The following is a 26,829-nucleotide window of genomic DNA, read 5'->3' as shown; positions in this document are numbered from 1 at the left end:
GCCATGGCTTCATTTGTGAGATAAGAGAAGTCACACTGACTTTCTTGCCTGGGCTGGATTTGCACCACAATCCTGAGTAGCTAGGATTATAGGTGCTCAGCTCTCCATTTTCATCATGAAGTTTTCTCCCCCTTCTTGCTCTGGAAATGTGCTCGCTTGGCACAACTGGCCACCACCTTGAGCCTCAGACTTCATCTCATCTCCCACCCTCTCCACGAACCAAACACAGTCACCATCAGTCCAGATAGGACAGATCTCAGCCCAGAGATGCTTTTCATTTTAAGTCCAAGCTGTCCCCCTTGTGCCAGGGGCTGAGATACAGGGCTGTCTCATCTGAAGTGACCACCTGTGGGACACAAGGCCTGCCTCTCCACAGGATGCTCTACTATCCAAGTTATTAGGCTAGACAGATGTCTGGTTCCCTAAGGATCCCATTATTTGAGACTTTCTCAAGGAGGTAGAGGCCTGGGAAATGCCTACGGCAACCATCAAGGATCATCACCAGCAGAATTTATGGAGAATCAAGGAGCCTCCTGGGGAGTCTATAGGCCAAGAGAAGAACCTGTGCACATTGCAGTGGCATGCCACCCATACGGCTGCCTGTTCCTCCCTGTCTCAAAGCAAACCCGTCCACAGATCACATGCTGCAGCCCAGGCCTGTCTGAACTCAACAGAAGCCCTGAGCTCTCAGTTTCAAAGGCACCTGGCCTAACTTGAGACACCTGATAGCTTAGCTTCTTAAGAGGCTGGAGGCCATGGGGTACAGACAGCCACAGGCTTGCCAGAGGCCAGATACCCCACCTAGCTCCCTCTGGAGATTCAGGGTAGGCAATGGCATAAGCTCAAAGCATCTCTTCCTGCTAGCTGAAGTCTTGAGCTCATTTGGGCCATGGTCTCTTGGGAGGGAACAGTCACAGCCCTGGCCAATGCTCAGACACAGACACAGATTCTGTCCTGGGCTAGAGTCTCCCAACTGTACAGAACGCCCCCTTGCAGCAGATGGGGAGGCGCGGGGGGAGCAGGGCGCAGAAGATGTAAGGCAACTGTTGGCAGGAAAAGACCTTAGACCACTATTTCTAATCCCCCCCAAAGTCCGCCTTGTCGGCCTCCTGGCCCTCAACCTGTCTCAGTCCCTGCAGTGTTTGGTAAGACTTCTTGGGTTGCAGACTGTGTGTGTGTGTGTGTGTGTGTGTGTGTGTGTGTGTGTGTGTGTGTGTGTGTGTGAAGGGAGAGGATGTCCCTAGGCAGAAGGAGGGGGGCTTACGGGGGGGGGTGGCGGGGGGAGACCTTGTGCTCCCTTGACCTCACACTTGACCTCAGCTAGGCTTTGGTCTAGATGGAAGGAGTCAGGGAGGGGAAAAGAAGACTCCAGCTCAAAGTGGCACAAGTGGAGATTCACGGGCATCGGAAAGGGTCTTCCCTCGCTTGTTCTGCTAACACTCCTTGCTCAGGAGGGTGAAAGAGTGTGTGTGTGGTGGGGATGGAGGGAGGGGGAACGTCACCAGGCAGGGGTGCATTGACCTGTTGAAGAAGGCAGCATATGAGGTCTGGCAGTGGGACAGTTGGAGGAACTCAGGTTCGTTTAAGTTTCTCTTTGAACATGCTACATCACTGTTGAAAAAAAATGAAAATATCTCAAAAATAATATAATAATATATATATAATATTTATATCATGAAAAGCTATTGACTAGCAGCAATGATTCTAAAGTTATCTTAGCACCAAGACCAAGGGGGTGAGGGAGGGATCTGAGGAATGACTGACAGGATGGACCAAGAAAAGAACAGTGATAGGTTCAGTGTTAATGACATTTCCACGATGATTCTCCACGGTGGCACAAAGCCCCAGAGGCAAGGAAAAACTCAGAAGGAAGGAAAGAAGACATCACTGTCCAAGAGTGGGCCAAGCAGGTAGAGAGGATGAGGTCTTGCTGGTGGCTAGACCTGAACACCTTCTACCCAACTGCCATGGACAGCGAGTTCAGATCTTCCTGGCCTCCTCCCTCAAAGATGACCTGCATCCATATTAGAGGGTCTCTGCACATAAAATATGCACATACCAGATGCAGAAAGACAAACAGAAGTTTTGAACAGCTCACGCACACTCTTGAAAACTCCCTTGCGAGGTATACTGGAGGTGAAATGAACGAAAGAACATTTGATCAACTCCTCTAAACCATGGCTTGCCCCAGGGAGTGAGCAAATAGCCATTTCTAAAGCTTATCTGGTATGGGGGGGGGGTGTATGGTGTGTGTGTGGGTGTGTGTGATCTTTGCTTTAGGACACCTCTACCTTGTTCAGGAAAGGAAGAGTTCACAGGTATAGGAACTATGTCCAGTGCCCCCAGCCTTCCCACTCGGTCTGCCTTGTCACACAAGGATCTGTCATTTGAGTTAGGCAAAACCCAGGGCACAAGTTGCGTTGGTACTTCTGCACCACATAGCAGATACATCTTGATTACTAAAGGAAAACAAAATACCTCCGACACTCTATAGGATTATAAAGACAAAGTATAAATAATATATATGTATATATAGAGAAATTGGATATATTCATTTCATTTTACTTGTTTTTAGCCAAAAAAAAAAATTACTGGCTTATTGGGGGCTGGATTTCTTGGCTCTTTGTCTCCCCAGCAGCCCCAAATCTGAGTGGAATTATACTTTTTTAACCCTCTACTATGTAAAAACAGGAATGCAAATAGCTAAAGCCTTCTCCCTTTCCCCGGATTTCCATCAAGCTGGGTTGAAAGGCAAGGTTGCCTTCCGTATAACAGGTAATAATAGTTTTAGTCCCCAGAGCATGAAAGGAAGAAATTAACTACCCAAGGACTGGGGAAGAAGCACTGGGGAGGGGCGATGAGTTCACAGTTTGACCAACATTTATGCCTATAGAACAGTGAAAGAATCATCATTAATAATAATAAAATAGTAAAAATATTTCAAGTCGGTTGGGGGAGGGAGAAAACTCAGACACTCCAAACTCTAATCCAGACACACAACTCACCCTTATGCAACTGGACCAGAATCCCTAGGCAGAGGCTGAGAAACTCTCCATCGTAAAACTATACAAACAAAGGAAAGGTAAGAATGTAAACCCCAGACCCCAACCTTAAACCCCTTGCCTCCCAAATAAAAACATAAACAACATGAGCTACCTAGAGGTGATGGCTGAGAGCCATCATTTTAGCTTATGCGGTTGATGGATGGTTAGGCAGGAACGTGAGTGACTCCCACACGCGCTCCTGTGAGTGAAAAAACGAGTTGCCTGGTCATTTTGAAGCTGCCAAATGTAGACAAGAGTCAGTTTCCAACATTATTCCTTTCTGAAAGCTTCCAGAAGCTTCCGGTGGACAACTTTGTTTTGTTTTTAAATTTCAGTGTGAGTTTATATATATATATAATATAATATAATTAATATATACTTATATAATATATCAAAGCCTATGAGTCTAGATTAAAAAAAATATTCAACAGCTTAGTGACCTCTGCAGCAGGCGCTTCTTACATGTCCGGGTAGAATTCAGCCCCATGGTCCACGTTCTGCAGCACTGGCTTCTGCTCAAGTGCTGACATTCGACTGAGGACCTCGGCTGACAGGGCGTAGCTGTTGCCAGACTTTTCCTCGAACCAGCTGTCCAGGGCTCGCTTGGCGTCGAAGTTGGCGATCGGCGGTCCATTCACGGCAATGGTCAGCAGGTCGCTGAGCTGCTCCAGCGTCAGGCGGGAGCGGTGGTTCTTGCGTACCCTCTGGAGGGCGTTGCGGCCTTTCTCGCAGCAGGCTGTGGAAGTGGGGAGGACTTTAAGGACCTGAATGATCTTGTTCAGGAGCGGGAACCTCTGCTTGTACTTGCAGATGTGGCTGATGAGGTCTTTGAAGCCGTTTTTGGTATAGTAATCGGCCTTGAGCTCTCTCCACTCCATCAGCAGGCTGCCCCTGGGGTCCAGCCCTTCCCTGCACACGTCCCGGGAGAAGGTGGGGATGGCTTCCAGGTGGTTAAATATCTGCACCATGTCTTCCTTGCCAAAGCTCACGAGCTCCTCGCTACTCCTGGGCCATGCGGCCAGGTCAAAGACCTGGCAGGCCTTCACAAAGATACGGCTGCGGGAATCGAACCTCTGGGCCAGGATGACTTGGGTCTTTTGGCAGATCTTCTCCCTGATGGACTGGAACTTGGCCTCGGCCACCCTGAGGTTCTTCATGGCGATCCCGTTGAAGCTCTCCCGGAAGTTCTCTTCAAACTCCTGTAGATACTCCCCAGGGGAGTCGGCGAGCCGGCTGATCTCCTGAATGGCCTCCTCGATCTTATCATCCACCTGGGACACGAGGAGGTACTCACCTTGGAAGATGTAGGCCAGGCGCGAGAGCACGGCGATCACATCCAGGAGGAAGTAGATGAGCTTCATGGACTGGTAATCCATGAGGAACTGCAACAAGGCCAGAGCAATGGCAGAGGCATCCGCCCGCTGCGTCTGGCTGCTGACATCCTTCAGGTGGGCCACCACCTCCAGGTAATCCTTGATGAGGGCGTTGAGCACATTCTGCTCCCCGATGATCCACTTCACTGCACGAATATCCCCCAGGAACTCGGTCTCCTCGCACAGGGTAGAGGCCGTGGAGCGCAGCTCGCACAGGAGGCGTGGCGAGTAGCGGTAGAAACTCAGCAGCTGCTTCAAGTTGTTCTCCAGCTCCTCCAGGCAGGGCAACTCCTTCCCACTGATGGCATCCAGGATCTCCAGGTGAGGCCGGTGCACCATGAAGGGCAGGCACAGGAGCCAGGGCAGCGTCTTGCGGATGGTCATGAACATGCTGGCACGCAGGCTGGCCGTGATGTTGGCCCCGTCCACACCCAGACCAACGGTCGGTTTCTCGTCTTGCAAACGGATGCCCAGGGCAGCGAAGGCTCGGTCAAGAGCCTGGAGATAACTTTCGGTGCTTGAGAAACCCAGCTCCTGCAAAGACAGGAACTCGGTGGCTGGGGGCCCATCACTGCTGGTATACTGCACGTAGACGGCCACAGTGTCGGCCAGCAGGTCATCACTCTGCCCATCCAGGATGATGCTGAGGCATGGGGACTGGCGGATCCGCTCCACCAGGTCCTCGCGGAGTGCCCTGGCGATGTGGTGAATGAGAATCTGGCAGTCCCCCTCATTCATGTACTGGTCTACCACCTTGAGCTCACACTTCCGCAGCAGCTCCGCTAGAGGCCGGAAGTCCAGGTAGGGTCTGCCCTCGAGGGCCAGATGGTAGGCTGTATTGAAGAGCAGGGTCATGTTGCGACACATTTCCTCCGTCTTCTCGGGGTGCATGCGCAGCTTGTATAGCTGCAGGCACTTCTTGTGCAGGTTGCTCTGGCTGTGCAGCTTGATGGTGTGGATCTTGAACTGCTTGGAGCCGATGATGAAGGCGGACGTGCGGGAGGACTGCACCGTGTACTGGCGGCAGACGTGGCACCACATCTCATTGAGGGTCGGGGAGTAGCGCAGGAACCAGAACTTCTTCAGCCACTCTTGCTTGAAGCGTCGGATCCGGCGCCCAGTGGCGGAGGACATCTTGGAGGGCTCATCGGCCGCGGTCATCATGTCATTGGAGACAGACTCGTCTGCTGAGTCAACTTCCTGGTCATCATCTTCCATGATGGCGGGGCCGGAGACCATGCTCTCTGAGGCTGCAAAACAGACAGGAAAGAAATATTTACACTCCAGTGGGAAAAATATAACACTTCTGCCACAGGAACAGGAAACACACGACCTGAAAGGAAGTAGGGACTACTTGAAAGCATGTGGGCGGAGTGAATACCAGTCTAGAATTTGTTTACCAACACTCTTGTGTGAGTTTTCCTCCCTGTGGTTATCCATGATGGCCTGTGCTCTAGGTTGCCATCCCTTGCTTCCAATCCCTGAGTCAGGGGCAAAAAAGCATGTGGCTGGACACACCTGGTCTCTGACCTTCTGAAACGGCAGGTCGAGGAACTAGCATAGTACGGGGAGAACAGGTTGTGGAAGGGAAGAACAAGCCAGGATAGCCGGCATGACTTTGGGGGACCATGAGAGCTCCTCACTGGATGCCCCACTTGGGATTACGGGGAAAGAAGTTGAGCTCTGGCGTGGACACCAGGGGGACCACCAGAGTAAAGCAATGGGTCAAGAACACAGCACACACCCCCTCCTGCAGTGGAACTTCCTTTATTGACCGGGAGGATACAGGAGTGACACGCGAGGCCTTCCATCAGCACTGGGAGTGAGCCGGACACTGGCACCTGGGAACATGGCATCCCACCCTGAGAGTGGCCCCTTCCATGCTCCACTCCTCGGGTCTCTCGGCAGGAAGTGGCTACCACAGAGCGAGCTGGGCCACCCACTACACCAAGCACCGTCCATTCTTCCCGCGGACACTGCCCTCACCCACGCTGACTTACCTGCAGGGTCTGAGAACTCGGGGAGCTCCAGTACCTGCGGTGGCAGAACAGGGGGATCAGGCAGCTTCCCTGACTTAAGCATGTCTAGTTCTGCCTGCAGTTCCCGGACCTTCTTCTTCAGGCGGATACAGTTGGGGCAAAAGGAGGTGGTGGGTAGCTCATAAGGGTCTGAAGCAAGAGAGGCCTCCACAGGACTGTCAGCTTTAAAAGATGAAGGCTCTTCTTCTTCATCCTCCAATGGGCCTGGCTCCTTGGCCACGCCTTGGGGAATCTTCCAGTCTCCCTCCCCCTGGATCCGACTGACGTTCTGCCCACCATGAACCATGGGCGCAGTGCATGGGCTGTAGGCATCATCCTGGTACTTGGGGACTTTCCTGATGACCAAAGAGGTACTCAGGGCCAGCTGGTGGGTTTCTACCTTCGAAGATTCCAGGGATGCCTCCAATACATCCTTGAAAATGAGGTCGATTTTCTTCTTCTTGGCCTGGGGGTGCACGTCCCCCTCGTCAAAACCACGCTTGTAGGGCCTTTTGCCCTGTCTCAACACAGGGATGTGAATGGGACCTCTCAGGTCTTCAGGGCTATCCAGAGTCTGTTCACACCTCTCCCTCTGCGACCTCTTCTCTCCTAGGAAGGAAAACCAGGGTGTAAGGAAGAGGGGAAAAGCCCCGAATGGAGAGAGCAACAGAAAACAGAACAGGCCTCCCTTGAGTGAATGGCCTGATGCATCCCTTAGGCTCTGGCCTTTCGGGGGCAGATGTCACAAAAACGAAGTGGATCAGACAGTGAACCATGGTGGTTAGGACCATGGGACCCCACAAGTGGAAAGAACTTTGTTTTGAAAAGAAAAAAAGAAGCCTCATGGAGATGAACTCTTATCTTTGTAAGTTGAGAGAGATTTATGAAGGAAGGCAACTGAAAATTCTTTCAAGGGACCTCCCCATCCTGGACCTCACCCTGAGACCACACCTCAGAGACAAGTATTGATCCCTCCTCCCCCACCTTAGAGGCTTTCTTGCCAGCCAAGCAATTGGAAGACGGCTGCTTTGACTTGGTAAAAGGTACACATGAAATGCCAGGAGCCCCCTTCCTTCCTCTTCTCTGGCCGCCCTGGAGCCAAGCCACTTAGGGAAAAGTCCATCCTATAGCAACTGTCGGGGTTTTTTTGGTGGTGTTGCTGTTCTCCTAGCAATCAAAAGCACAGGAATATATGAGAAACATTGATCTGAACTTCTGTGGTTTTCAGCAATGACTACGGTTGGAAGCAGAGAGACAACCGGACCACCTCCAGGCTCTTAGATGGCCGCCTCTGAAAAGATAAGGACCAGGTAGCCACTAGACCCAAAGCCATCTCAAAACCAGCTAGGTTTCCTTTCCTGCCAAAAGACATTTCTTTCTTCTATTTTGTTCTATCTTGTGAAGGATTTCAATTCACTTTTCATTATAAGGACAGATTGCTCATGCTTTGGCTTTTATTACCCCCAAGATACCAGCCTTCAGTTATGAACAACCCCTTCCATGTAAGACTGTTAGTGACCAGATCTCACTTGGCACTCTTTTTGGAGCAATCCTGTCTCACCATCTAAGACACAATAAAAAGACTCAAGAGTCTGCTAAAGGTTTAAGATACAAAGACACACAGAGAACAGCTACTGGGCTCCAAGAATGATTCCAAGGATTTCCTTCGGCACCAAGACCCCTATTAGCTCTGGTCCTCTCCTGATTGCCTTTTGGTTTCTTTTCTGCTGCCCACTACTTGACCTGGCCAAAGACAGACACCTTCCTTCCATGTCTTCGCATGACTCCGTGCACCTCCTCTGACACACCTCCTGTGAGCCTCCACTCCTGAAAGCCAACTCCCTCCTCTGAGTAGCCCCTTGTGCTACATGGCTCTCTGAGGATGATGTAGCTTGTGTTGCTCTGGAGAAGACACCAAGGGACCAAAAGGACCTCACAAATCCAGAAGAATTCAAGAAGGGATGAGACCTGTGTCCTCAGATAATGACTTGCTCTTGGTTTTCTTTTCTTTGGGTTCGAGTGTCTTTTGGAAACTTCTTGGCTGTCTTCATTCACTTCTTCTTGTATCCATTCAACAAAGATGTGGTGAGCACCTACTATGTTGCGGGCACTTTTGCATGAGGCATCTCCAGAGGTTAAATGGAAGCCACCACATCCTTATGGAAGCGTGCCTTCCCGAGGAAAGTCAGCACGGGCCCAACCCCCACCCCCCCCGCCCTGATCCAAAGAAGACCAGACTCCAGGCTGTCTATGGGGCATCCCCTCACTGCCCATCCAATCACCAAGTACCTTTTACCAAGCCAGGCAGCCACTGTTTTCACACTCAATGGGCGTAGCAGGCTCTGTTCTGCTTTGTCTTTAAAGAGAACTTAAATGTTCATGAGTTACTCCTATCCCAAATGAAGTCCTTTTCTCCCCAGTAAGTAGGTTCTGGTTAGGAACATGATATGGTAGGGCAAAGCCCTTGCTCCTAATACCAGGTGGATTCTGTGTATGTGATATATGGCTTTTGTGCAAATAAGGTCCTTGAAAGGAGGACCTGGGATCTCCAGTTTACCCTTGCCAGGCTGAGGATGGAGTGAAGAGGTAAACAGCTAGGGGTTGGGGAATATTTCAAATCACTTTCAAGTGAGTCACTTCAGTGGAGCCTGGAGAAATACCCAACCTATCTGTCTCCTCACACCTGGATCACCTTCCCACCCCTATCCAGCCTTTTTTTTTTTTTTAATCTGATTCACATCTTATCATTAAGACTTCCAGGAATAAGACACGGAAGTAGCAGAGAAGGGACTAGTTTTATCTGGGAAGCCACCGGAAGCTAGAACTTACCCCTAAAGTGAGACAAGTGCAGGTTAGAAACCTAGCTTAGCTCTCCCAAATCACGTGGCCTTGTGGCCCTGTGTCATGTGTCTGTAAGATGGACTGATAAGCTACAAAGGATCATTAGTTTTAGAAGTTTATGATAGAAGGCTTCCCTGGTCAAGGTAGGCATTAGTCCATGAGACTCTCCTGGCACACTGAGGGGAGGTACCATTCTCGTGATGATTTTATAGGAACGTGTAGACACTCCAAGGAGCACACAGCAAGCAAAGCTGAGCAAATGTTTTGTTATTGTTAGTATTACTGAGGATCAGGAAGTTTAAAACATCCTTTCATCAGTTTGAGTTGTGGAAATAGGATTAGTGTTGATTCTATTTAATTGCTTGGCTGTGGGGATTCTGATTTGTCTCTCTTGACCGTGCTCTGAAATGTGTGTGGTGAGGGTTTCCGGGAACACCTCCCAGAAAAGAGGAGGCTACCTGTCTAGAGCATTGTTCAGGTCTGCTGCCCTGCCTCACCCTGCCTCTTGGTACAGAGCTTCATTCCTTGGGGGGGGGGGGCTCCTCCACGGGCCTGTCCTCCTCTGGCGGGCGTGGCCTTCCTGGTGGGCCCGCCTTCCCTGAGTGCACACTCACCTCTGGCCAGGTTGCGGTGGATGGTTTCCTGGGACATGCTGTGTAGTCGCTTCATGTAGTCCTCACTGTACCACACCCGCAGTCGCTCCCCAGGTCTGATGTCCCTGCATGCTCGGAAGTAGATGCGCTCGCTGTGCTGGAATGCCAGGAGGTTCTGCTCCCTCTCCTCCCGAGAGATGACCACGTACCTGGGAGGGCAAGAGGACGGGTGAGAACCTGAGCTACATCTGCTGGACACAGGTGTGGATGGACACCAGTCACAAGTAGGCGGGCAGGTGAACAGAGGAGGTGGCTTTTTGGAGGAAAGAATGACAGCTATCATTGTTGTCAAGACCTCTTAAGAATGTCAGCATGTCATACCTCTAAGAATCTGTTTTCTGCGACTGGAAATGATACCTGCCCTGCATATGTAAGTGTGGCCGGGAAACAGATTACCTCCTTCTATTCCTTGCTAACTTTTTCTTTTTTTGAACAGTTAATGTCTGTTATTTATTGCCAGAAAAGGTTAGTTCCAGGAGAAATGTGTAATGTAGCCCTGCTGTATATTGAGCAGCTTGCAGGGGATCTGCTTATGGTGATTCTAGTAGTTGTACATGCAGTTTCTCTTGGAAAGTTACACTTTTTCTATTCATTCACTAGTTACTTCCTTTAAAAAAACCAAAACCAAAACCAAAACCAGTTGAGCTGGGCACCAGTGGCCCATACCTGTAATCCTAGCCACTCAGGAGGCTGAGACTGAGGATCACGGTTCAAAGCCAGCCCAGATGAGAAAGGCTATGAGACTCTTATCTCCAATTAACACCAGAAAACCAGAGGTGGCACTGTGGCTCAAATGATAGAGTGCTAACCTGGAGCTAAAGAGCTCAGGGACAGCACCCAGACCCCAGAGTTCAAGCCCCATGACCAAAGCAACAACAACAACAACAATTGAGATGTAATAATATGTGCACTTACTTTTTAAGCACATTATGATCAATCATTATGTGTACATAATGTATAATAATCAAATCACAGTGACAAACATTTCTATTCAGTCAGTAATCATTACTTGCTAACTTTTAACTGGAGGGGTCCATGGATGTTCCCAGGCCACTAACAGTGGTTAACAGTGAGTCCTTGGGCAGTTGTTTTTCCATGTTTCACAAAGCTAACAGAAATAACCCATCCTACAAGGATGCCCAAGAGATCACTTCATAAATGTTAAAGATTAAAATCTTTGCAGAGAGTCCAATGGGGACGGGAAAGGAGGTAAAGAAGAGACAAGAAGAGCTTGGCAACCACTGTTTAACTTAACTAAATGATTTAACACGAGGTGAGTCTGGTCCAGAGAACCTAAGCAATGTATCCTGGACCACACAGCTCATAAATGGCAGATCCACTCTGCCTCAGGAACTCTGTCCCAATATATCATGGTTTGTTATGTGAGGGGCATGTAAATGCCCAGGTAACCCACAAAGGTCAATCTAACCCCTAACCTATGCCCTCCCCAGTTTCCTCAAAATGACATTCAGACATCTAGATTGTCACCTTATCCACCTCCAAGAGGGAAAGCAATGCAAGGAAGTGGAAGCGCACAGATCTGTGCTATTATGAACATTTCAGTAACTGCTATCTAAAAATAAACTCATCTTTTCATTTAGGAGTCAAAGTTGGCTTGATCAGCGTAGCCCAGAGAATTAGACCTGAAGCAGTCCAGGGAAAATACTAATTCAAAGGAAAAAACAAAACAAAACAACCTCAACTGGACAATCAATTAGTGCAAAGTATTCAGCATCAGCAATAGTAGAACCAGTAATTTATAAGCATGAAGTAGCATATGGTCTCACTGGTGCAGATTTTTTAATGATGGTATCTGCACTGGTAAACACTGTGGAAAGGGTGGTTTTTCCATACAGACACTACAGAACGACCTGCCACTGAGCTTTAGGAAATGAACTGGCACTAGGGACTCTTGTGAAGCAAAGAACGCACACCATGCATGCTTCTGCATGCCGCCTGCTGCATTTGCTAATTGTGCAGAAGTCTGACCATCTATTAGTGCCTAACACCAGAGCAATGACAGGGAAAGTTACTAATCCATAGAAAAAGTGTTTTCAAAGACTTATGCTATGGCAAAACAGTGCTGATGCAATGCCAAAGGTATATATACTAAGGTTGTAATAATGTTTTAAAAACAAAGCCTTGGCACACTGCTTAATGGAAATACACCAATGTTTTTAACTGACTATCCATTAAACATGAACCTTCTTTGTCATTTTCTGTACCTTGCAGGTGTTCTCAATAAGCAATTGGTACTATTTGTCCCTCCTACACACAGAAAGAAAAGGGAAACACACACACACACACACACACACACACACACACACACACACACACACACACACACACACACACCAGTGCCAGTACAAGGTAGCAGAAGTGACAGCAGAACTGAGACTCTACATTGGAGATGCCTCAGGGACACTCGTCACCCTCCTATCCCTCCTGCCCTCACCTCCAATTTCCTAGACAGGCTTGGAGGAGGGGGCCACTGAGTCCTGGAAGTAATCCACTCTGAAAACAAGATATAGCACAGACCCTAGAGGAACTAAGGAAAAGGCAGATGGGAGCACAAACTTGAGCTCTGGTTTCTTTGTCCCATGGAAAATAATCCCAAAGAGTCACAAGCTCTACATTGGGTGCAAGATGGATGGCTGTTAAATTCCTTAGAACTTGCATCTCCGCTAAGCCCTCAACCTCAGAGCATCTCATCAGTGTCAGATACCAGTGTGAGAAGTCTCCGCAAGTCGTGAAAGCAACACAGTGATTGCTTATGCATCCAGCCATGGTGCTAACTGGAAACTTGGGAAAGGAATAAAGAGCTGGGGCGGGGGGGGGGGGGGGCCTATAGGAGTCATTTCAGCTGACTTTCCCAAACCTCAGTTCTCCACCAGCACAGTCAGCCTCTTCTTTAAACTCAAGATTCTTCCTTCTAAATGTGTAAAAAAAAATTCCATCTCCCACTTTAAGGAGAGCCTAGGATTTGATATCTAAAAATAATCAGCTTGGTTGCTAGCACACAACAAAACTGAGGTAGCACCAAATGTCCCTGGCTCCCAGATACATAATAAAGACAACCCCTCCCCTCATCTTTTTTCTCACGCAAACCACTGGACTTACAAAGAACAGAATACCATCCTTTTCTCCTCATTGTCAGTTTTTAAATACCTATTAAGCTCTAAAGGCTATTTTCCTGTCACTCAGCTTTAAGAGGGAAAGATAGAAGAGGAACATGTTATTCATTCCAAAGAGTAAATGTCTATCTAGAGTGCATCCAAAGACTTAGATTCAAACCAGCTTCTCTTTCCAGCCCTCGGTTCTTTTCTACCCAAGAAGAACTAATACTTACACCATGCCCAAGTCTTTGTATCGATCACACAGTATATGCAAAGAGCAAAATGTTATCAGCATTCTTGTGGGATTTGTTTGTTTGGGACCTCCTCAAATGACATAAGATCTACATGGTAACTCTTAATGAATCACAACCCATGCTCCTTGATATGACTATGTTTATGCTATTTAATTTCTCCAGTAAAGCTCAATGGAGCCACCAAAGTCCCAATGTTTGCCATCTTGTAGTTAGGCACCCCATTCTAAGTATCTTGTGGGAATGGTGGTTGGACCCATTTCTCCACTAGATCCCATTAGCCCCATTTACAGCAATGTCTTTACAAAGAACCATGCCTGTGCCAACCCATGCTGTGATTAAAAAAAAAAAAAGCCATCATTGAGAAGCACCAGGTATGAAGGGAATGGAAACTTTCTGTTCATTGTGCTGAGCAGCTTCTTGAGGGGGGGGGGGGGAGGATGAGAGGAGATGTGAAGTCACTCCTTTGTTGGAGAAATGGCACCAAACACAGGGTTAGCTAAGACCATCCTGCAAAGTGAGTGCTCATTGGTCAAAACTTTAAATCCCCTCTACAAACTCCGGCACCTTTGACGTAATGGAGGGTGAATGATAGTGTTGATGAGAGCGGGGGCTTCTGTATTGAACCTCTCATGAAGATAATGCATTGTTTAATTGCTGATTATGGGTAGGACAGAGATAAGTGCAGAGACAATTGTCAGACCTCACCCACCGAGACTTCTCAAATGCACCATCTTCTCTAGCTGGGTCAGAAAATGACTACCAGTTCTAGTTGAAAGAAAGTAATACACAAGGCATCTACTATGTTAGGAGACCAACCAGCCTCAATTGCAATCCAGTGGAAAGGATGCTGTCTTAGCCAAGGAGAAAGAAATGGGACAGACTGACCTAGAGGCTGGGCTCTGTGACCTCACATGATTACGTCTCTGGGTTGAGAAGGACTTGGGGCCATACAAGCCCCTACCAGGCATTCACCTAACCTGTAATAGAACACCACCCAGCCAGCCTGGACACACACAGCTGCAGGCCTTCCTTCATTTCCACTATGGGTCTATTTCCTCTTCCTGTTTATCTTGCCAGCTTCCAATCCCCACTAAGGCCAAGATTCAGAAACTAAGTCTTTTCCATCCCAATGGACCACTGCCCCTTTTGTTCTGACCTCCCTTCGCCCCTTAGTTTTCAGGATGAGAGGGAGCAACCAGCCAGTCGTATTGACCTTAAAGACTAGAAGAGACCCCAGACTGTTGTCATTGTATCTTTGTGTTTCCTTGGAAAGTCTAGACTGGTCTTGAGTTCCAAGGCCACACTTTTATTTTTATTTTTTTGCTAAGAACTGCAGAGGATGGATAGCCTGATTCCAAAGCGAAAGGTTAGAGCCCACACAGAAAGAGGAGTCCTGGTCAGGACTTGGGGATTCCTGTGTAGGAGAAACCCCTGTGGCTAGCAACAGGCCTTGCACAGGGAGGGAGCCCATTCTTGGGAGTGGGGAGTGCACTCCTAATGAAAGCCAGAGGAAGCTACCCTGTCACTTTGCAGGGTCTCAGATCTGAGCAGGCAGGGCCTTGCCTGCAACAGATACGACACCAAGATGGGCAGGGTTGTGTGCAAAGAAAGGTTCGTGTCTTGGGATGGTCTCTCAAGTGTACAGGCAAGTAAATAGTGCCTGGCTTTCGAGAGTCTCCTGCCAGAAAAGATGACTCCTTCCCCGCCACCTCTGCCCTACTTCGGGGAACCCTAACTTGCTTTTAGGGAAAGTAGAGAAAAATTCATTTAACACCATGCCACTTCTGATATGTGGAGAAATGAAATGGAGCCTGTGGATACTTTGCCTCCCTTAGCTCATGAAGTCCTATCTTTCCCTCCGAGGGCCTAGCACGGGGCCGGACGCAGGCACCTGTGAGCTTAGGGACTGAGGCAAATGCCCCTCTCACCCACACACTTTCCCTCACCTACTCCCTGCATTGGGTGTCTTAGGGTTCCATTAGGAAGCGAAGAAAGAGAATACACACCAAAGAAAGATCCTGGAGGCTGGCTGTGTTCAAAGTATGAGATTCATTTCTTTTTATTGCCATCTTAACAAAAATACTTGGGAAGGCAATCTATGATTCCATCAGAGGACAGCAGGGTTAATTCCAGGCAATTATCAAGCCATTGGGCTTTGGAGAAGACAGTGTTCAGTTTGGGGTGAGGGGAGGGATAGAAAATCCCCCAAAGAGAAATGGGGGAGATGAAGTTCAGCACACAAGGACATGAGAGATGCCCTCCACTTTCCCTGTGCGGAACAATACATGGTCTGGGTTGATAAGCAGCTCCCAGAGTGGCCTCAGCAGGCTTTGGGGACAGTTCTGCTAAGGCTCTATGGGACAGGACAAAGGTGGAGGGCTCTCCTAAGCCCCATACCAAGGAGCGAAGAAAAGAGAGGCGATGCATCCAGGTGGGGAGCTAAGCTTGAGCCGGCCACCTGCCACCTCCCTCCATGCCTCTCATCCCGAGGTCCACAATGCAACACGCAGCTAGGGTATGTGTTGCTGGTGCAAAGCAAGCAGAGGCAAGGCATGCTAGGATATGGGCCTGGAGACAGCCCTGCTGGGCTCTGGATTCTTTCAGAAGCCAGAGGAGGAGCTACCTGCGGGCTCCCAGAGACCTGCCCCTCCTCAGCCACTGGCTACAGACCTTAAGGCTAGTGTGGGGTGCCCCACCAATTTCCATGAGGGGAGGGGAGCTGAGGCAAGGACAGAGGCATTGTGGGGAGTGGAAGAGGAGAGGTGAGAAGCAAAGACCCTCCCCCCACCCCAGATGCTGCTACTAATCCAGATCTGGCTTCTGGCAAGGAAATGGGCCCCAACTACCTGCCGGTTCATTTGTCACCAGTGAAATGAAGATGTAAATAATGCTAAAGACAAAGAAAATGCCAGACTTGTCTCCCTCCCTCTCCCCCACCACCCTATCTCCCCTCCCCATCCTGAGAACTTCCTCCTGAGACCACCTAACATCCTCAGGCACCTGAGAAACACTTACAGTGCACTAAGAATACTAGAACATCTCGTTCCCCCTCCTCCGCGTCAGCCCATCCTTCTGCCCCTCCACAAAAAGCAAGCACAGCAGCTGAGCACGTGGGCATTGCACGGGGAAAAGCAAGGGTCAAGGCTGGGCACCACCCAAGTCTGGGGCTGAGCTCCTTCTTCTAAGGGCTGCACTTGCCCCGCCCACCCTTAGGCCACGCCCTTCTGGAAGCACAGACTTACTGAGGCCCTGAGATCCAGGGTGGGAATGCCCTCAGATGCTCCCGCTCTTACCCCCCTGTTCAGCAAGGCCTGCACCATGGGATACAGACCAAGAGGAGAAGGACCCTCCAGGCCAAGCAAGCATCAAGCAGGTAGCTTCTCTTGCATCTTGAGCCTCTGCCAGAGATGAAGGAGTGGGGCTGGACACGTGCTGTTACACCACAGGCAGGTGGCCTGTACCATGATGGGGTGGCAGTGCCCCAGTGTCCCCCAGAGCCATTGGTCCTGTTCCAGGACCCAAGAGACAGGACTGGTCCATCTCTCCTCCTCATGCAGATTGCAGGTTAGAAATTGTGTTTTCTCTTCCGAGATCTGGTAGTCCGTGCTGGGGCTGGTACTGGGGTAGCCTGTGTAGGCTCCGGCAGAGGGGGCACCTGGGCCTGGGGAATAAATCCCGTGGGAGCTCCCCCGTCTGGCCCCCGCTGAGATGCCTGAACCCCATCCCGGATCTCTGTCAGTGTTTGGCACACCTGACCCACACGGCTGGTCAACTCGGCCATGGCCTGGCCAATGACATGCATACTGTTGGCCATGTCTCGGTGCACAGTCACCAGCTCCTGGCAGAACTGTTGGAACACCTCAGTCTGTTGTGCGTGAATGTGGAGAAGCTGCCAGTCCAGGCTCCCAGGGGGTGAGCTGGGATGCGGCCGAGGGGTCCTGCGGGCCTGGGTCTGGGGTGAGGGATGTGGTAAGCCGTCCGGCTTGGAACCCACAGTTTCAGACTGGTCTGAGGAGGAAGATGAACAGAGCAAGGTAGGCCTGGCCAGGTGAGCATCCTCCTCTGGCGGCTGTGGCAGAGGCATCCGGAGAGGCTGCCGAGAAGATCCCGGAACCTCCTCATCTTCATCATCTTGGGGGACAGAAGTAGAGAATGACAAATGATTACAAAAGGGAGGAAGAACAGACCTGGGAGTGAACTCACCCCCTGAGAACCCCATAAACGTCCCCCTTCCCTTTGACTGACATTGGCACCATGCATGGAGAATGGCCTGTTCTGCAAGTCCCTAGAGGGGCCTGGACAGAGCAGAGGTCTCCTTTCTCTTACAAGGACATTGCAGAGAAGGAGCCCCTGCCAGGGGAGTTGGAGACCCTAAGTTCTGGCAGCAGCATGAAACCCAGAGGCTCAGCCCCTGTGCTGTGTCACTTCATCTCTAAAGTTCATGGTCTGCAAAGTGATAGTGTGATGGCTTTGCCTACCCACTCACTTGGCTGCCCAGCCTGGTTAAGAAAAGTAAATAAGCCAAGCACTGACAGCTCACATCTGTATTCCTAGCTACTCAGGAGGCTGAGATCTAAGGATCATGGTTCAAAGCCAATCCAGGCAGGACTCTTGCTTTTTTGCTGGTTAATTGGAGATAAGAGTTTCAGGCAGAGTGGAGATGTGTTGTTCAGGTGGTAAAGCACTTGAGTGGGAAAAGCTATGGACAGTGCCCAGGCCAAGTTCAACACCCCTCATCACATAGAGTAAATAAGATGCAGGCACAGGTGCTTCCCAGAGCTGGGACCTGACACCTGCCAGAAAGCTTAGGGACGCACTATGCATGTGAACTCCCAAGTCAGCGAGGCCCTTTCTGAGTTGCTAGGGCCACCGTGTGGCCTTGCCGGAACCTGCAATTGAAATTACCACAAGGTCGTGGTAAGTCAAGAAAGACAAGACATATGACGGGAAAGGGTGGGATGATGCAGGGCAAGCCACCAATCTTGATGTCCCCCTTGCCTGCCTTGATCCCAAGGTAGGCTTCCAGGTCAGCCTCCTTAGGACTCTACCCATGAGTTCTTCTCATGCAGGACTCATCAGAGAGGCTACTACTTGTCACGGGACACAGGGAGGACCCCAGCCCCTTTCACAGAGGATCTCAGTGATGGAAGTCATGAGCTGATTCCCATGGCATTGATTTAAAAAAAAAAATCTCACTGTCAGGTAATGGCAAGCCTTCCCTAATTCAGAGCCAGCTCTTGGGAGATGGCAGGGAGGACAGAGCGTTTACCCTGTAGGTCACCTTCTATTCCCCGAGGGTCACAGGATTGCCCAGGCCAGGGCCTCTTGAGTCTGCTCAGCTGGTGACAGCCAGCATTGCCCCCACCCCACTGGGATGGGAGGAGCAGGACCCACTGGGACAATGTTGTTCAAGCTTTCTCTGGCCTCCTGTTACCAAGTACTGGGCCAGGCTGGAAACAGCTGGCGGCTCACAAGGGCAGGGAGGCCTCCTGCCAGGCTAGGTTACCTCTTACAATCCCATCCTCAGGAGAGAAGGAGGGGAGAGCAGAACATGGATTCAAGGCATGGGCCTTATGGATGGGGTACTGAGCCTCGGCTGTTTTCTCCTGAGGCAGGCTCCAGTTCCCATTCTGAACTGAGCAGGATACCCTGTGTTTGTGTCATCCTAGCGTCCTCATGTGGATAACAGAAAGTCGGGCCATCACAGGCTTCTTGCTCCTTTCCAGTCCTGAGAAACGGACTCAGAGTCCACACCTGTCAGAAGCCTGAGCCAAACAGGAAATGAGCAGATCCCCATGGCAAGGGGCCTGGGAAGTGGGGGCAGATCCTGGGAACCACCTTCCCCACTGGTCTGCTGCAACCCTGGAGGCTTTTCAGGAGCTCCTCCTCCCACCCTGCTCCTGGCCTCCAATGGGGACAGTGAGTGAGGTGGGGGTGGACGTGCAAAGTGCAGGAATAAAGGGGGTACAGCTCCACACTGGGAAGCCCTGATTTGCCCCCCTTTCTTCTCGGAGAGCCCCAAGATCTCTGCCTTGAAGTCCAAAGGAGACACAGGAAGTGGGGGACGAGAGGGAGACCAGAGACAACTGCAGAGGGAGGAAGGAGAGGCAAAGTAGAGGGAGCTGGGTAGGGGGAAAGATGGACTAAGAGAAGGAATTTAGGCCACGTCCTGGGGGGGAGGGCACAAAGAGGCTGAACCAGAGAGAAGAGGGAGAAGACAACACAGCACCGGAGAGTGCAGAAAGCAATGCAGAAATAAAGTGATCAGGTCCAGACACAGAGAACTCTTTTCCCTTTTACACAGAGGCAGGCGGGCGGCTGTAGCCGAGGCCAAGGCTGTGCCCCTCCCCTTGCTGGCTAGGCTGGGGCTTCCCTGGCTTCTGCAGTTCCTGGAACGTGCCAAGCTCCTTCCTGATGCAAGGCCTTGTACATGCTGTTCTCAGCCTGTGCGCCCTCCCCTCTCCTCCCCTCCTCTGCGCCTGCCTCTGCTCGCATAAGGCCTGTTAACCCTTCCTGGGCTTCTATGTCCTAGCATGTAAATATCCGCAGTCCATAAACTTCAGAAGAGCCCTGTCCATTTAGCTCCCCAGCATAGCCTCTGGTACAGAGATTTCAGTAAAGATTCTAGAATGCATGTATCAAAAGGGTTGGAGGCAGGATGGAAGATGGGCAGGAAGAGTGGGTGAAGCAGGGAGAGCCAGGAGTGAGGAACCCTCTCGGGAGCCCCCCCCCCCCCCAGCAGGCTGCAGTAGAGGTGAGCAATACTCACAGCTGGTGGAAGGGCTGTCGGTGCCATCCAGTTCTGCCCTAGGGAAGCTGTGCCCTGACCGGGCGGTGAGCAGTGCAGACTCGATGGCCCTCTCATGGGCAGTGAGCACGATGTGGGGAGCCCGGCCGCCAGCTCCAGGGCCAGACAGTGACTGCTGCATGAGTGCCAACTTGTCCTTCGTCCTCCGCTTCATGTCATCCCATCGGTGCTTAATGTCCTTGATGGAGCGGGGAACCTGGCTGATGGAGGTGATTTTCCGAGCTATACCTTCCCAAATCTTGTCCCTGTCAGCGTGGGACAGCCGCATGGTCTCCCTCCCAAAGAGAAGTGCCTCGTGGTGGGTCACCTCTGTGACCAGAATGTCCAGCTCCTCCTTGGAGAACTTGGGCTTCCTCTTACGCTCGGCCAGGGGCGCCATGTTCCTTGGGTTGAATATCCCACAAAGTACAATTGGGTAAATGACTGTCAACGCAGGTGGTCCTCCTCCTTCCCAGGATGCACCTGGGGGCAACCTGGCCCCCACCACACCCTCCTCCTACCCTGGGCTCCTTGCTCCTCCATGGGGAGGGTGGGAAGAGGGGTGGCGGAAGCGCTGGCCTCAGCCCATTGCCTACAGGGTAGGACCTGCCTTACCTCTCACCACTGGTGAGCATCAGGGCAGTTCAAGTTCAATTAACCATCCCTGCCCTGCTCTCCCCACTCAGAACAGAACAAGCACACCAACCTCTCCTTGCTTGTTCTAAGGAGGCAAAGTCAAATGCATAGAATGCCCTAGAAAGGAGATAACGCGGCACTTACACAGAGACACGGCTGGCTGGATGGCTTGGAGGAAACTACGTGGACAGGAAGACTCCCCGCAGTGGGCTGCAGTAGCCTGTGGCATCGGCTGGTGGTGCCCATCATGGGGATGTGATCACAGAATGCTTATTTGTCACTTGTGAGGCTCACTTCCTTTTCCCCACATCCCTCAAGTGTTGGTAGGCAGGCTTCCCTCTCTCAGGGCCACCACGGGCACTGCTTTCCACATGGGTACCGTGGCTTACTGGGAGGATAGCAGGAGCACAAGGGCATCCTTCGTGCCACCTTGATGGATGCCAGATGTGGCCGTGGCTTCCATCTCCACAGACAGAGCAGAGGGCCTGAGCAAGGGGCTCAGTGATGCTCTTCCATCTAACCGAGCATCCTCTCTGCCTCCAGGACCCCATTTCCCAACACTGTGGTTCTATCCAGCCTTTACATTACACTTACAAGGTCCCCTTGGACAGACTTCCAGGGTATGGAGGAAAACGGAGCAGGATTTCCTCCTCTGATGGCTTCTAAAACTACAAGTCAGGGGCTAGTGCCATTAAGACCCTCCAGCCTCACCTCTCTACCCACACCACCACGCAAATGATGGGGGCCCAGAAGTCAGGGAGAGGAAAGGCAGGGATTTGGACACCCAGCTCAAGACAAAGGCAGACTCAGGGGACTTGCACTCAAGACACACCTGAGGCTAGAGGTCGAGTCTCCTTGGAAGACCAAGGGATCTCTGTAGAAAAAAACCAAAAAACATTCTACAGCTACCTCCTTGGGCTGCTAGGAGAACCAGACACCCATTTCTCTCTCAATCATGCCACTATGAGCACTGGGGCTGGAAGTTCTGGGTACAGGGGTAGGGAGGGGTTCCATTAAGAGTAGACTGCTTGCTCCTCAGCACTTCCATCCCATGGAAACCAGTAGCACCCAGGCACAAAGCTGTACTCATTCACAGTATCTCAGGATTGTCCAATGCCCACGGGGAAACAAAACAACCTCTGGTGGGCAAATGATCACAGTGCCCAGCACAGGATGGCCAGAGGGTCAACTAATGCCATCCTCTTCCTGCTCCACCACTTACTTTTTAAAGAAATGGATTTGTCCCATCATTTCCAAGACCCTAGGTCCCAACTGTGCAACTAATTAACAGTGTCTGAATAGTGGAAGGAGCTGTCCAAATAGAAGCCATATGCATGCCCAAGCCCCACCTGCTCAAGACTTCTCCAGCTGAGGTACCACAAGCTCAGGCCACCCGGGTGCCACCTTGGAGCAGGACAAAACCATGCACAGGAGGTGGGGGTGGGGGGAACCCAGCCCAGCCCATCAGTTGACCACTCATAAGCCAGGGAGCCAAGCTTCACCTGGGCCTCTTGAACACCAGTAGAAAGAACCCTGCCTTGCAAGTCCAGAGCCACGGGCTCCAGTCATTGTTCTGCTGCTGTATGCAGGAACTCAGACAAGACCTTCCCTACTCTGGGCTATCATTTGATCATGGAGGTATGAAGCCCACTACAGGGCCATGAAAATCCCTATGGAGAGCTTGCAAAGTCCCAGTGCCCTCAGACCCTCCCCAGCCCAAAAGCTCTGGGGTGCTGGCCGTCATTCCAATGTGGAAGCTCCCCTGGGAGAGCCTCGGCCCCAGGTGAAAGCTCAGAGCAGATGTGGAACAGGTTAGCTCACTGGGCTCCTGACATCTTGGTAACAACAGTGCAGAAGCCTCTCTTTCTCCCATGCTTGCCTAGACCAGGCTGGCATGGTGAGATGGAAGAGCCCAGTTGGGGCTGTGTGCTGCCCATAGACAGCTGGTCTAAGTACCTCATGCCCCCTTGCTTATAATGCGCTAGCCCTTTGAAAGCCTGTGCCAAGATGCCCTCCTAGACTCCTAGACCCTGAAGCACACTCACCACGATCCCACCAATAACCATGTTACAGAGAGCCATTTCTTCTTTTCTGGGGGGTGAGAGAGGGCAGTACTGAGATTGACTTAGGGCCTTTTGCTTGCAGCAGGGCAGGAACTCTCTCTTGAGCTATACCTCCAGTCCCTTTTGGTATTTGAGGTTATTGCTGAGGTAGAGTCTTACTTTAATGCCTGAGCTAGCCTGGTCTTCCTATACGCCTCTCTATGCTTCTTCTCATAGCTGTGATAACAGGCAGTAACTACAGAGCTTCGCCATTGGTTGAGATGGATTCTTGCCAATATTTATGTCCAGGCTGGACTGGAACCCTGATTCCCTGATCTCCACCTCCTAAGTAGTTAGGATTACAGGTGTGAACCACTGTGCTCAGATTGGTGGTAGCTTGAGTTGAGGGGGAGGGGGGCAGTGGGAAGGGCTAGGGACCAATCCAGGATCTGTTCAGAAGCAGGTGGTCAGCACTTGGGCATGAATAGCATGGGTGGAGCTGACCTGGCCCCAGGGGACAGGAACCAGCCAAGAAGCAGTGTCAACCCATCTTCTTGGAGCTGATTTCAGGAAATGGCTGGCCAGACTCTGTGGGAGGCAGCGAGTGTATGCTTGACTCCCACCGTAAGGCAGAAGTCCCTTCATTGCTGAGGCCCTTGAATCTGTACCTTGCTAGTGGCTGTGAGGCCTAAGTGCTCTGAGAAAACCAAGTGTACCTCAGCTAACCAGAATCCTCTGACAGATCACAAGTGGTACTTTGTCCATGGAGACCTCCCTGTGATGCCCACCTTCTGCCTGCTTCTCCTCATTGTCTGGGAAACACAGTGTCCTCACTCTCAGGAAGTCCCTGCAACCCCACCCTTGTCTACTGCTATCCACAGCTCATGGACCTCCACAGATACCAGAGAGTCTCCGATCCACAGTGCTCAGCGGGGGCCAGTCACTAAGACCTCCCTTTCTGCCCAGCCCAGATCCAAGTACCCAGTCACCACCTGCCCGGTCTGAGCTCTCTTTCTCGCCACTGATCACTGCTCTGATCCTGGGGCCCAACTCAGGTAGGCCACTTGGGGTGACCTGGGGCAGTCACCGGGCACAAACCTTTTGCCACACACAGGACCAGGATGACACCACTCTTAAAACTCAAGCACAACCATGAGTCCTTTGGAGAAAGGAAGCCAGGGGCCCCTCCTTCCCTGGGAGGGTCTCAGCACCACTGCTGGGAACCTGCAGTGGAGGTTGTCTGCCCAGAGGAATGGGGCCACAGGCCTAGAGGGGGACGGTCCCCTCACCCCCTGGAGTACTGGGGGAGACAGAGGCTGATGGGCAGCCTCTGTCGCCACTGGCTTGGCCACAGAGCCATCTCTAGAGCTCTCAGTGGAAGCCTCAGATCACAGGAAGGTACCTCAAAGCTTGACTCTGAAAAAACAGCAGTCCTGGAGACCCTACAGGCCCAGTATGGGGGAATGGTCCCCTGGCCTGTTCCTGGGGCCCACAAGGCTCCCAGAGCTGGCAGCGGGCAGGACTTACCTCATCCAGTTGGCCTTGGTGTCATCGGAGCCATCTATGGACTTGTAGCGATTGTTCTTGTCCACAATCTAGAAGACAAAGAGATAAGCCTAGGATGGGTGGTTCTAGAAGCTCTCACCTCTCTGGGTTCCTCCAAGGCCCAGGGCCCAGTCCACCAGGGCCTCATCTCCCTTCCCTCTTCCTATGGGTCTCCATGGCCACAAGGGTCAGGAATCCCTGCTACCTAGCCTCCACCCACTCCCATTCTCCTAGACACCCTTTGAGAGCCCTGGGGGCACAGCTCAAATATCAGAGCGCTGGCCTCACAGTATAAGGCCCCAGGTTCAATCCCTAAATCAGCAAAATAAAACAAAACCCTTCAAGGTGAATTCCTTGTGAATTCCTGGGAAATGAGAAGAGAGAGATGCGTCCACCTCTCTCTCCTCAGGGTTAATGACATACCCAGCAATATTGCCAACGAGTGCCACTTTCCACACACTACAAATCTGAGTCAGGAGCCAGGTGCTGTTTAGGAGGCTGAGGTCTGAGGATCACTGTCTGGAGTCAGCCCAGGCAAATCCATGAGGCTCTTTTTCTCTAATTAACTAGCAAAAAACACCCCAAAAAACTGGAAGTAGAAGTATGGCTCAAGAGGTAGAGTACCAGCCTTGAGTGGAAAAGCCAAGTAAGAATGCAAGGACCTGAATTGAAGGCCCAGCGCCAACACAAGAGAAGCAACCACAAAACCACAAAAATGCTGAACCCTGCTCCAGTCTCTCTCCAGTAGACAGAAGCCACCAACTTCTACATATTTAAGATACTTGGGACTTGGGGGTGTAGCTACTTCTCTTCAATAAAAAATGTCTTTATCTCATCTTGAATAAATGGCAGGGTTCAGTCAGGCATAGAATTCTAGGCTGGCTTTTTAATTTTCTTTTGACAGTTTGAAAATTGAGGATAGGGCTGGTCTAGGTCCACAAGCCACCCACTGTTGGTCTCACTTTAGTCTTTTATGGATAATTTGTCAATGTTCATTTTGAGGGCTCTTCCTTTGCTCATGATTTTCTGTCATTTCTGTCTGTGGCTTTGAAGCAGAGCAGAGATTTATTTGATAAAATTCTCTTCATGATGGGACAAGCACTTGCACACATATTTCTTGATTCTGGGAAATTCTAGTGCTATATTCTAATGAATATAGTTTCTTAGTCATTTTCTCCAACTTTCTTCTGGTAGAATTTCTATTAAACACAAGCCCTACCCCCATGTGTTCCCATATGTATCAGACTAACTTGTTTTTATCCTTAATGTTATTTAACTACTCTCATATTTTTCTCTTTGACTATGTCCAGTCCAGAATGTCTCCCAATTAATTCTTTCATTTCTTCCTTTGCTTCCTTTTTAAAAATAAGGCCCCTTAATTCAATGGATGTTTCTTGTCTCTAAAAATTTCTTTTTTGGGCAATCATGGGGCTTGAACTCAGGGCTCCAGTGCTGTCCCTGACCCCATATGAGCTAGACCACAGTTGGTTCCTTAAGGACTAGGCCATTCATTCAAGAGAAGAGTCTCATGACTTTCCTGCGCAGGCTAGCTTCAAACTGGGACCTGCCAATCTTTTCTTTGCTTTTTGGTCTTGGGGCTTGAACTCAGAGCCTGGGCACTATCCCTGAGCTTTTCTGCCCAGGGCTAGTGCTCTACCACTGTGAGCCCCAGCGCCACTTTTGGTTTTCTGGGTTAACTGGAAATAAGAGTCTTAAAGGACTTTCCTGCTTGGGCTGGCTTTGAACCATGATCCTCAGATCTTAGCCTCCTGAGTAGCTAAGATTACAGGCATGAGCCACCAGTGCCTGGCTTTGATCCATCATTTTTAACATCCCATCTGTTCTCCCAAAGCAGCAGAGCAATGTTTTATCAATGTAAGTCAGACCATGTCACTCAGTAGCTCAAAATCTTATCCATTGTGTTCATGATAAAATTTATATTGAGGCCACAGCCTTCCAGTTCTGTAAGCCATTCTCTGCCCTTAACCATTTGAAAATGACTGAAAAACTACCTTCAAAAGCATGAAAATTTCCCAGAATCAAGAGATATGCTTCAAAGTGCTTGTCACATCATGAAGAGAATTTTATAAAATAAATCTCTGCTCTGCTTAAAAGCCACAGAGCAAAATGACAGAGAGAAACCATGAGCAAAGGGAGAGTCCTCAAATTGGCCACTGACAGATTATCTATAGAAGACTAAAGTCAGACCAGCGGTTGGTGGCTCGTGATCCTAAACCAGTCATATCCTTCATTTTCAAAGTGCCAAGAAAAAATAAAAACCAGCCTAGAATTCCATGCCTAACTGAACCCTGCCATTTAGTCAAGATAATGAAATAAAGACACTTTTTACCAAGGAGTAGAAAGTAGCCATGCCTACCTGCCCACCTGCCCTGTTTTCTGCCCCGTCCCTTTGCTGCAACCCCCTTGCTCTGTCAGTTCTACACCTAGGACCTCTCTTCTTAAAAACAAAACAAAACAACAACAACAAAAAAAAACAACCCAAAAAACAATAAGCACAAG

At 50.4% G+C, this 26,829-nt stretch overlaps 1 protein-coding gene across 5 annotated transcripts in view; it reads right to left on the bottom strand.

Moving 5' to 3' along the window:
- Positions 1 to 3,135: 3,135 nt before the first annotated feature.
- The window catches only part of Prdm11 (PR/SET domain 11), a 38,018-nt gene continuing 14,324 nt past the window's right edge, over positions 3,136 to 26,829 (bottom strand). For 3 of the 5 annotated variants that reach the window (XM_048359904.1, XM_048359906.1, XM_048359905.1), the window contains exons 5-8: positions 24,292 to 24,359; positions 9,891 to 10,078; positions 6,418 to 7,044; positions 3,136 to 5,667 (exon numbers count right to left, since the gene is read on the bottom strand). In XM_048359904.1, the coding sequence (XP_048215861.1) occupies positions 3,503 to 5,667; positions 6,418 to 7,044; positions 9,891 to 10,078; positions 24,292 to 24,359 (3,048 nt within the window). In that variant the 3' untranslated portion in view covers positions 3,136 to 3,502. Of the gene's footprint in view, positions 5,668 to 6,417; positions 7,045 to 9,890; positions 10,079 to 16,258; positions 17,431 to 20,068; positions 20,491 to 24,291; positions 24,360 to 26,829 lie in introns of those variants that run through there. The other 2 variants (XM_048359907.1, XM_048359909.1) reach the window with 2 other exon arrangements.

Source organism: Perognathus longimembris, chromosome 13 (genome assembly GCF_023159225.1).
Source record: "Perognathus longimembris pacificus isolate PPM17 chromosome 13, ASM2315922v1, whole genome shotgun sequence".
NCBI classification, from domain to species: domain Eukaryota; kingdom Metazoa; phylum Chordata; class Mammalia; order Rodentia; family Heteromyidae; genus Perognathus; species Perognathus longimembris.
This window is presented reverse-complemented; position numbering and strand designations above follow the sequence as displayed.